This window comes from Echinops telfairi, unplaced genomic scaffold, assembly GCF_000313985.2.
Source record: "Echinops telfairi isolate 266 unplaced genomic scaffold, ASM31398v2 ScPeMD7_6;HRSCAF=24_0, whole genome shotgun sequence".
In the NCBI taxonomy this organism is placed as follows: Eukaryota; Metazoa; Chordata; class Mammalia; order Afrosoricida; family Tenrecidae; genus Echinops; species Echinops telfairi.
The window spans coordinates 14,908,422-14,920,558 of NW_022103902.1; the positions used below are offsets into that span (position 1 = coordinate 14,908,422).

Below are 12,137 nucleotides of genomic sequence, written 5' to 3' on the forward strand. Positions count from 1 at the left end.
GATACACTCCAGGGAACCAAACCCAGTGCCATCAAGTTGATTGTGACTCCCGGGAAACTTCACGGACAGGGTAGAACTGCGCCCTGAGACTGTAGAGCTGGACAAGAACACACAGCTCCGCTTTCTCCCATGGAGCTGCATGTGGACTGGAACTGCTGGCCTTGCTATTAGCGGCACAACACATAAGCCACTACGCCACCAGGGCTCCTTACTCTAGGAAAAGACCACGGATTTTCCTACTCTTTCTCCCCATCCTACTTTAGCATACTGCCATGATAACCAGGACCACCGTGGCCCTCCTGAGAGTACAATGAGGAAGTAAGGAGCCTGCTGCAGATGAAGAGGGAGACGAGGAGTGTGCATCCTTGATTATACCAGGGAGCGGTGGGCCACCAACAGCAATTGCTTCTCATTAGACTATCTGGCTCGTGGATAAAATAACCCCTAATGGTTTAAGTCACACGACTCAAATTTCCAATACATACAGGCAAAACATTCCTAGCTCATAAATACTTGTGCCTGGAAAAATATTCCCTTTGAACAAGATGAAAGTATTCAGATCAAAGCATTTGAGGCCGTGAAGCTAGTCATCCCAATGGCTCCCCAAAGGCATTCTTCTTAAGTGTCACCTACCCTCCTGGGGACTCTCAACCCCACAGACGTCTCTCTGATCAACAGCACGCGCTTTCATCTTTCCAAGGAGCTTTTAGGTATAATCATGTAATTCCGAGGTTAACTGAGTCATCATTAGGATGAATTAATGAGGACCATGTTTGCTTTTCCCGGAGACCCAACGATTTATACATAGTCTCCCGAAGGACTCAGGGGCTTTCTTCTCTCATGAAGGTACACTATCTCTGCCTCCGAAGGTCCCAGAAAGGCGAGTAGTTAAGACTAAGAAAAGCATTGATGGGGCAATCTGGTCCCCTGGACGAGACCCTTCTCACATTTTATTGATTGCCTTGAGTGATGACCGCTTCAAGTCGTGCCCTTCTTTGGAGACTGACTCTCAGATGACGATCAGAGAAAGCGATTAGGGCACGTTGACAGGACCAAAGGAGAGGAACCCTGACCCCTGCACCCAAACGTGTTACACAGTGCAGAGAGAGTTTTGCCCACCTCAATCTTCTTCTTATGATTGTAGGCTCCCTTGGCTATAGTCATGGTTCCTGAGCACCTACATCAAATAACTGGCTTGATAGAGGTCATCATGGTGCTCACTAGAGCTCCTCGTCTAGACGAGCCAACAGAGACGACCTAGAGAGCCCTTCACGGGGACATTTCATGTCAGGTCTGTGCGGGCTCAGACTGCTCTTTTCTGAAGTTGTCATTTCAATGGGGCGCCACCGTGATGAGCAGGTGTCACTAGAAAGTGGTATCATGGGTAGGTCTTGGGGATTCATCCTAACATCCATCTCCTAAACCAATCTATATACAGAAGTTTTCAAATATGGTTCAACCAGAGTTGTGAAAGCAATAAAAAATGGACAAAAAGTATCCTAAATTGGTTGTATAAGGATCTATGGTGGTGTAGTGGGTTAAGCATTGGGCTACTAACAGTAAGGTCAGCAGTTCAAACCCACCAACTGCTCCTTGGCAGGAACATGATGTTGTCTACTCCATGAAGGTGAATAGTGTTGGACTTGATGGCAGTGGATTTGGTTTTGGGTTGAAGTGACTTTATTTCAGACACTCAGAGCTTGTTTGTATTTCAGAGGGAATTAAAATACTCATTAGAGCAAAAGTCCTCTCTATCTGCATTTTCCTCCCCTGACATTCATCATCCAGGGAGACTTAAGGGTCCTTGTAATGGGTAGGGCGGGCAGAAACACTTTGGGGTGGTGCCATGAATCATTGATAAATCCATATTAGTTATGACACCTAAACTCCGCCGCACTTTGGAAAGAGATTTCACATGCTTCTAACTCCTTTTTGATCCCATTATAATTGGATGTAAAAATACCCCAAACACACACTATCCAACACCAACAAACAAACAAAGGATCTCGTTATAGCAATAGATATAGATGGCATAAATAGTAGCTACCCATCTACTGCATGCATTACAGAACAAGGTTTTTATAATCAATTTTGCATCACGTGATCATTTAGCACATGTTATGTGCCCGGTACAGTATTTCTGGACTCTAGAAAAGAGAAAAAGAAAAAAGACGTAGCCTTTGACTTCTTAGTCTAGATGGGTTGACTAAAAGTCAAAATAATGACAAGATTCTTTATCATTAGGATTATCCTGACCGGGAGGAATAAATACATTCTCCCCTTTTAAATACATTCTCCCCGTTTAAATCTAGCCTAATCAGCCTCGTTGTTTTTCTCTTGTCCTCCCCCCAATTTTCTTTATTTCTTTTCTTTCTGCCTCTCCCTTGAGCTCATAAGTCTAATTTTAGTTCTCAGACATTCTTTAATATGGTTCTTGCCTAGGCAGTCTATGCTCAAGGTTTTTGTTCTCCTGTGATATGTCATACTTAATTAACTGTCATCTTCACTATTAATATTAACTGAGATATTAATTTTATGAATCTTAATTTCTCTTAATCATAGCATCATTGTGAACCTTTACTGGACACCTCGTAAGAATGACACACAGCACGGCAGAGAAATATTAATAGTATATTAAAGTGTGTCTTTTATTTTTAAAAATTCTCTTCTGTAATTGCACGCTTTCCTGTGAAGAATATCTGTTTCTTGAATAGAATTGTCCCATTGATTTCCTTGTTAGTGAATGGAGATGTTTTGTCTTGATCACCCCTGGCTCGGTTTTACATTTACAAATGAAAATATTTTCAGATTTAAGAAATGTTTTTCCCCACAAGAATTCTCCAGGGTCTGCTGTGCTAGCTGACTGACAAGAGCTCTTTGCTATTAATGTAGGCATCAAAAATATACCTGTGAAGGTTTGGCCTGTTCCTTCAGTAGCAGAGTCTGAGGAGAGCTCGTCCTCAGGAGAAAAGAGCTGAATTGCAGTCAATTGAGTCATGAAAAGAAGGCTGATCTATTTACAGATAGTTTGTTCTCTCTTTTCCTCTCACGTACAATAATTTTTTTCCCCAAAACTACTTCTCCACCCTCCCCTACCTCTATCCCACCGGCCCACCCTTACTCCCATATATGTTGGAAAATTGATGAATGTGGCCACGAATTCCCTCTCCCAATCCCCCTAACCCTAAGACGTCTGTGGCACAGGAACGAAGTGTGCATGAATGCAAGAGTGAACGAATGTGCACTCTCTGAAGTGCCTCTTCCCTTTAGTGCAGTCATTTGGGAACAGTCATTCCCAGCTCTCAGGTCCTGCCTGCATGGCTGCTGCTGGGTGCTGGGTGCTGGGTGCTGGCTACTCTCAGAGCTTCATTTCCCTCACTCAAAGAGAATAACAGGAGTTTTCTTTCCGAGTCTTGGAGACCTCCTTCAGGCAACAGTTCAAGCTTAGAACGCCAGAAGCTCAGGGAAGACAGACACGAGGCCACGTGGACAGTGCACCTAAGGGGCTCACTCACCTCCAGATACACCACCCAAGGCATGACCAAGGTGGCGACCAGCAGGTCGGCCACAGCCAGGCTCACCACGAGGTAGTTGGTGGTGGTCTGCAGTGCTCGCTCTCTCAGCACCGCCACACACACCAGGCCGTTGCCGAAGACGATGGCCAGGATGAGCGCGCAGTAGGACAGGGCGTAGTAGGCGTGCGGATGGGCCCAGCTGGGCCCCGTGGAGTTGTCTACACAAGTTGAGTTGAAGCGGCCACTCAGCTGACTGAGATGTGCCATGGCCCTGGGGGAAGGACGCGGCTCCCTGAGAAAAAACAGAAAACATATCAGAGTCTTGGAAGCTGGTTGGCTTGAGTAGTTTCTCCTTAAAAAAATTTTTTTAAATTGTGATTTGGATGAAAGTTTACGAGAAGAAAACCCTTTTTCATTCAATCTTCATTCTTGCACATTCTGTTGGGTGACCTTGACTCTCACAGTGTCAGTGTCCCGTCCCTTGCTTTCCAGCTTACACGTGGCCTTCTTTCCTACCTTGCCTGTCCTCAGAGCTTTCTCTGGGCGAATGTTGCAACTTTGTGCAGCTGGTTGTTCAAAGAATGCTTACCTCTCTGGTGCTATGGTTCACCTTACTGACCGACAAGTTTGGCTGCAGGTTGAATTCAGTTCCAAGCTTGAGGGTGCTGAAGGCCACAGCCCCAAGTCTACTCTCGGATGTGCTCTTGATTTCTTGTTTCGGCAAATACTTATTGCGCACATGCTCTGCATCAGAACTTGTGCTAAGCATTGCTTCGAAGAACAGAGCCACGCCTGTCAGTTTGTTGTACTGTGGTGATGTGTGTGTTGCTGTCATGCTGGAAGCTATGTCCCTGGTGTTTCAACTAGCGTCAGGGTCCGGTTTCAACGTGAACAGGTTTCAGCAGAGCTTCCACACTAACAACAGACGATGAAGAAGGAATCGGGTGTCCTTGTGAGTACCAGCAAAACCTTTTCAGATACTGAAAACCTCATGAAAAGCCGCAGAATATTGTCAGGCACTCAAAATATGACCGAGGAAGAATTATCTTGTTAAAGTAGAGTTAATCATAATGATGTAATGGAGTAAGGCCTTTGGGACCTTCTTGTACTGATGGGGCACAACTCAAAACGAGGAGGCACCGATGTAATCATCTATTAATAATTGGAACTTGGAAAATACCACGACTGGGTGAAGCTCACCTTCATCTTCCACATAACTCCTTTCCTTTTAACACTTTCAAAAGGTCTCCTGCAGCACAGTTACTCAATTCTGACAGTGTTTTCACGCTGTGCATAGGTTTTCAGTGGCTAATTCCTTCAAAGTGGTCAGCCGATTGCTTCTTCATAGTCTGTCCTTGGTCTGGTAGCTCCACTGAAACCTGTTCACATTGGGCGACCCTGCTGGCATTCGAAATGCCACTAACATAGCTTGCAGCATCACAGCAACCTCCAAGTCACCACAGTCTGCATAACAAACTGACAGACAAGTGGCGTTTCTAGGTGTTTGTGATCCCAAATGGACTCACCTCGGCAATTCTGAATCAGAAAAATCATATAGTTCAGTATTCTGGGAGTGACAGATTCAAGAGGACTGACATTGCATTCGTCGTAAAAAAAAAAGGACATTTCAAGATTTATCTTGAAGAACAATGCTGTCTGTGATAGGATGATATCTGCCTACAAGGAAATCCATCAATACAACTATGATTCAAATTTATGCATCAATCACTAAAGCTAGTGATGAAGAAACTGAAGAAGTTTACCAGTGTCTTCAGTCTGGAATCGACCAACCATGCAATAAAAAATGCATTGATAATTATTTGTGATTGGAATACAAAAGTTGGAAACAAAATATGATCTTGGTAACAGAAACAAAGCTAGAGATCCCATGATAGAATTTTGTAAGACCAACGACTCTTTCATCGCAAATATTTATGACCAACAACACAAAAGGCACCTTGGGGACTTTTCCATAAGGAATACACAGAAATCAAATGGACAACATCTGTGAGAAGAGACAAAAGAGAAGCTCAATATCTGCACCTAAATCCACACAAGTGGCTGCCTGACAGACCACCAATTTCTCATCCGTAATTCAGATGGAAGCTGAAGAAAATTAAAACAAGTCCACAAGAGGCAAGATACGGCCTTGAGTGTAGCCCACCTGGAGTTTGAGAACATCGCAAGAGCACGTTTGGCTCCTTGACCACGAGGACAGGAGACCCGAGGAACTGTGAGATGACATCAAGAATATCATACGTCAGGAAGCCAAAGGTCATTAAAGAGACAGGAAACAGGGAAAAGATCAGAGTGGACCCCAGAAGAGATTCTGAAACTTGTCATTCCTTGTAGAGTAGCTAAGGCCAATGGAAGAAATTACAAAGTAAACGAACCGAACAAAACATTTCAAAGGGCAGCTCAAGAAGATAAAGTAAAATTTTAGAATGAAATGTACAAAGGCCTAGAGTTAGAAAACGAAAAAGGAAGAACGTGTTCGGCATATTTTGAACTGAAGGAAAATTCAAGCCCTGATTTGCAATAGTCTATGGTAAATAGACTATTTGCCTGCCTATATCAGCAGGAAGCATCAAAAGAAGATGGACAAAATACAGCCACTACCAAAAAGAACTTGCTGATATTCAATGGTTTCAAGAGGGGTATGTGATCAAGAACCAACAGTGCTGAAGGCAGAAGACCAAGCTGCACTGACGGCGTTAGCCTGAACAAGGTCTTCGATGGACAGAATGCGAATTGAAATGTTTCAACAAGTCGGTGACACACTGGCAGCACTCACTCACCTATGCCAAGTCATTTGGAAGACTTGTCAACTGACTAGAAGAGATTTATATTTGTATCTGTTCAAAAGACAAGTGACCCCTGTATGATACCTCCCCAACACGATTGCTGAAGACAAAATGGGTGTATAAGCAAATGTGGTGAAGACAATTGATTGTGCCCAGCTATTAAAAGATATAGTGTCTGGGGCCTAAAGGCTTGAAGTTAAATGAGCAGCCATCTAATCTAGCAGGGAAGCAACAAAGCCCACATGGAAGAAGCCCACCAGCCTGTGTGATCATGAGGTGTCAACGGGAATAAGTTCAGAATTTCAAAAACAAGCAACCAAATTGACATGTAGGAATGTGGACAAAGTGGAGATCCAAGACCCTCCTGTAAGATAATTGGACAGTCCCTCACAGGAGGGACCCACAGAAGGAATGATAAATCTAGAGAGCCATATAGTACTAATGAAACCCATAACTATCCTCTAGTTCTTTAATATTTCCTCTCCTTACTATCATGGGCTCTGCTTTACTTCATTAATTTTGTTAGACCTGCGTATGCTCATTTGTATAATTAAGAGCGTGGGATGTATGAAAGCCAAGATAGATAACCCTTCAGAAACAGTGATGAGTGTAATGACTCCCTGAGGGTGTGGGAAGACAGGTGGGGAGGGTGAAAGGGGGAGCTGTAGCAATGATGACTGTACAACCCCACTCGAAGGGAACAAATAATAGAATTGCATGTGAACGTATACCTTGGATGGTGTAAGATATGGGAAATAATAATGATAATAATAATATAATAATAAGGATTCCTGGGAGGTAGGGTGGGGGGAGGGAGGGGATAAAGGGGAGCTGATATCTAAGAGTTCAAGAAGAAAGAAAATGTCTTGAAATTGATGGTGGTAGCAATTGTAAATTATGCTTGATGTAACTGAATTATGGATTAGAGCTCCCAATAAATTGATTAATAAAAAACCAAAAGACAAGTGACCTAACAGAATGCACAAATTATAGAACAATGTAATTCATATCACATGCAAGCAAAATTTTGCTGAAGATCATCCAACAATGGTTGCAGCATTACACAGAGGTTCAGGTCAATTCGGAAGACATGGCACAAGAACTATCATAGCTGATGTCAGATGGATCTTGGTTCAAAGCAGAGAATACCAGAAAGATGTTTACTTGTGTTTTATTGACGGTGTCAAGGTGTTCAACTGTGGAGATCATAACAAACTATGGCTGACCTTGAGAAAATGGGAATTCCAGAACACTCCCTTTTGCTCATGTAGAACTTGTACATGGATCAAGAGGCAGTTGCGAGAATGGAATAAGGGAATACCGCATGGTTTAAAGTCAGGAAAGGGGTGCGGCACGGTTGTATTCTCTCACCAGACTTATTCGCTCTGTATGCTGAGAAAATAATCAGCGAAGCTGGCCTGTATGAAGAAAAACTTGGCACCAGGATTGGAGGAAGGTTTATTAACAACCTTTGGTATGCAGTGACACAACTCTGCTTGCTGAAGGTGAAGAGGACTTGAAGTGCCTGCTCATGTAGATGAAGGCGTGCAGCCTTCAGTAGGATTACAACGCTAAGGCCTGTTCCTCTGCCTTCCTATTTTCTCTCCATTTCCTTCAGTCTCTCGTTGTGTCTTGTGTTTTATACCAGGCACAGTAGGTATGGGAGACTGAGTTGTGAAAGAAAATTTCAAGAGCAATCGAGGCTAGAGGCAGGTTAGTGGTTTTATAATTAGGAAAAATCTAGGTTTTAATTTGAAGCCTCCTATAACGAGTCATAAGCAAGTGAAAAATGCTTAAACCCTATATTGTCCCTCCCCTACAAAAAACCCCAAACAAACCCAAAATCCTATATCCAGGAGCCAATGACTCAGACACCATCAATTTTCAACCTCTTAGTTCAATGCTTTCATTTTTTCAAAGAGAGAAACAGAGATTCAAAAAGGCAAGTGACTTGTCTTAAGACATATAGCTCGGTAGTGGTAGAAATACCACTCTGGCCCTCTAATTCCTCCACGCCATGGAGAATCATTTGTGTGTGTGTGTTTGTGTGTTTGTGTGTGTGTGTGTGTGTGTGTCCAAAAGCCCCAACAACCATTATTGTCACCATGTCACTGGGCGGGCTAGCCTTCAAACTGGGGCTGGGAGTGGGGGTTGGACTATAGTTAGAGAAGGTAACAATGTCGATCAGATGGGCCTATTGGAAACAGCCCTGGAGAAGGGACTGTGGCCGCTCAGAATCAGTTTGTATGTGTTTGTGGAGGACAAAAGTGACCATGTCCTTAAAAATCTATTGAGAGAGAGACATGTCTGGGTGGGAAGGGAAGGAGCCCTGGTGGAGGCAGTGGATTGAGTGTGGGGCTGCGACGGAAAAGACTGCTGGTTTTAGCCCATCAGCTGCTCCCTGGGAGAAAGAGGAGGCTGTCTGCTCCTGTCAAGATAGATGTCCAGTGTCAGAAATCCTACGGGGCGGTTCTAGGTTGTCTTATCGGGTGGCTATGAATCGGTCACCCCGGTAGCAGGGTTGATTTTTTATGCTGTGCCCATGGGGGCAGTGCTTGTAGCCTGCAGTGTCATTGGGGCAAAAGTGCCTCCTGCCCTGGGTTCTCTGCTTTTAAAAGGTCCACTCTAGTCCCTCTCCAGTCATACTTTTGCACAGAGTCAGCACCTCCGTTATTTTAGACCACATGCTGAGTACCCAGGTCACAGAAGTCTCTGCCCAAATGGCTTGGAGCCCGCTTTCAGCACGGCGTGGGTCTTATTCCAGACGTGGTGTCCTGAGTAGTCTGTACTGTACGGGTGTGGCCCTGCGAGTCCAGACAGTAGCCCTTGGGTGAAGCATGGCCAGGTTGCCTGCTGTGCCCACGCACATGGGTCTGAAGACTCCTGTTGGAGCCTGAGGTAGCGAGAGAAGGCGTCAGGGAGGCAGGATGGAAGGGAAGACCCTCCTCCTCCTACGCTCTCACCTTCTCCGTGGAACCCCAAAGGGCTCAGGGTTTCCAAACTCAAACCTTGCTATAAGCCCAGATTTGTTAGGGACGGTGGGAAATGGGCTCCGGCATAAAAACAATTGTGAGGATGGCACAAGGCAGGGCAGCGTTTTGTTCTGTGATGTGCAGGGTGGAACCCAACTTGACAATGCCTGACAACACAACAGCAAGTAGTAATGACTGTAAAATATGGAGACATGCAGTGCCTGGATCTCCTCCATGGAAAGCCTCGCTCCAGACCTGACAAAGACAGTGGTTGGTGTGGTGGCCTGCACTGAGAGGCTGGTGGAGTCACAGCTGCCACTTCGTCCCAAATATTGAAACAGTTCAGCCTGGAACATGAAGATGTTTAGACGAGCCAATGATTGGGAAGGGGTGACCAACTTGGAATACATTCAAAGAACAGTTTTTGTGGGTTAATTGTTCTTCATCTTGGCACACTGTTTTCACTCACTGTATTTAAAAACATAATGATAATGCTTGATAATAATGATAATTTTCTCATTATTCCTAGAAGGGCAGCTGCCACCCGAGAGATAGCACTGCCGCCGATGCCAAGAGCTTTAGGAAAAGCACCGTGCTTTCTGATCGTTCAGGAATAGCCCACCTCTGAGGTAGACGCAAGCCCAGAACATTGTTTCCTCTGCCCCTGGGCCACCTTGGACAGTGGCCAGAAAGCCCTCTGTTCCTGAGTTTGCAGTTGTCTACTCAGGGCTTAGCTTCAGCTCACCTGTCCAGTAAGAGGGAAGCACAGAACCTGGGGATGTTTGCGATCATCTGCCGGACCCTGCACCCTGCCAAGAGGTTCGGCAGCCTCTTAAAAATCGCACGTTGACTGTCGAAGTCTAAATAGGCGAAGGGAAGCCCTCAACTCCGAAGAGCAATCCTGGGTCTGAGGTTGCAATCACAGCCGCACGGCGCTTGGATGTGTTAGTCCGATGGTCGGTGGTGTCTCGGGTATCAGGTTGTTTTTAGCAGCAGGTGGGGTGAGTGGCGGTTGCCCAGGCAGTTCTTGGTGCGTTGGTGAGGAGGCGAGAACAGAGAGGAGGGAGATGCTAGAGGAACCCCTGCATGTCTGTCAATGGTCGCAACTTCCTCCCTCCTTCGATCATTTGGCGCCCCCCCCCCCACCCGCCCCTAGTTGCTATATAACACAGAGATGCACTGTTCCTTTCCTCGCCTTCGCCCTCGCCCTCTGGAAGTTAACAGTGAGCACTCTCTGTGAGGGAGAAGCAAAGCGCTTGGTGAATTCATGCACTTAATAATCGGTAAGTAATTCATAACGATAGCACGGTTTTTTCATCCACAAAATGGGGCTAGCCATCCCTTCTCCACTGGGTTCTTAAACGCAGTGATATATGTAAAGCCACAGCACCATTGCCAGTTGGGTGGGATCATTCTTTGCTGTGGCGCGATGACCTTCGCATTGCAGCATGTTCAGCAGCAGCCCTGGCATCTACCCACTAGATGCCAGTAGTGCCCTCCTTCCAGTTGTGACAGCCAAGAGGTCTCCAAACCCAAACTAACTCACCAGTATAAGGTCTGGCAAAAAGCTTTTGAAATACGGCAGCAGAAATGAAGAAGGAAACGCTGAAGAAGTCAACTGAGCGACCATTACAGGTTGTCTACTGGTCTGAACAAGGAGGAGCTCAGCGGTGACTTAGTGATAGGAGGTGAGGAAGTAGAATGTTTTTCCTGTTTTGGTTTGTTTTGGGGATGGTGTTTCCCCCCTTTCCGTGTCTGTCTTTGTTTTTTGTTTTCTTTGGTTGTTGTTGGGTTTTGATTTTGTTTTTGTCATAATGTGACAGTCAAAGTAAACCAGAGTTGTTCATATCCCAATGGACAAGCAGATGGATTATGGCTCCCACTTAATTCTAGTCCCAATCAAAGAGCAGTGAGTTCTGATCACATGGCCCTGCCCAATACTCGCCTTCGTGGCGAGATCACTGGAGATAAGGGAGCTACAACAGAGTGTCGTGAAGAAAGCTGGTGGTGTCTGGCTACCAACTGGAATGTGTCTGAGATCTTAAAGGCTTGCATGCAAACGAGCAGCTATCCAAGTGAGGCGTCAACTAAATCCACACGGAAGAAGTACATCAGCCTGTGCGATCCAAGGATGACAATCCCAAAGTCCAAATATGATGAAGGGAATACTATCAGAGCTTAACTTGTGAACGCTTAATTTGTAGAAGGCTAAGGGGGACATTGGGAGCCCAAAATCCATCTGTAGAGTATCTAGTCAGTAGAAGCCTCTGGCAGTTCCCCTCTGACCACAGGTGATGGATTCAAACAGCTTGACCATCAGACAGAGACTATTGTAAACTTGATTATGGTGGATCCAACCATGATAGAAGATGATACTTGCTGGTCAATTTCTCTCTTGACCCAACCTAAATTTGCTCTAGGCTTAAATATTTCTTGCTTGTTCCAGGACAGAAATTTCTTTTCCAGCTTTTCTATAATATTGTAGATGGTCTTTTCTTTCTTACTCTTTATTTTTTATCTTTATATTATTATTACGCTCTTCTCTCTGCTTCATTTTGGTTTGGCTTTTTAGTATTTGTTAGGTCTCCCAGTTTATGAAACACAGAAGGAATGGATGAATAGGGACAATAACCCGTGCAACGGTTTATTGGGCACGGGGGTGGGGAAGGGGAGGGGAACTGAGGAGCAAACAATGAATGTGAGAGGGGGCAGGGAGCACTAGAACGGATTGTGGTGGTATATGTATATATATCTTTTTAAAAGTGAATTAACAATGAAAAAGGTGGGTGGGGGGTCGTGAGTGGGCAATGGAAACTATCACAAAAGCATGATTGGTGGCAGAACAA

General features: G+C 45.0%; 1 protein-coding gene across 2 annotated transcripts in view; it reads right to left on the bottom strand.

Annotated features, from left to right (window-relative positions):
* Positions 1 to 3,782, bottom strand: part of DRD3 (dopamine receptor D3) — a 46,064-nt gene extending 42,282 nt beyond the window's left edge. For both annotated transcript variants that reach the window (XM_013005634.2, XM_004706411.2), the window contains exon 1: positions 3,516 to 3,782. In XM_013005634.2, coding sequence (XP_012861088.1) covers positions 3,516 to 3,782 — 267 coding nt within the window. The remainder of the gene's footprint in view (positions 1 to 3,515) is intronic.
* Between the last annotated feature and the right edge of the window lie 8,355 nt (positions 3,783 to 12,137).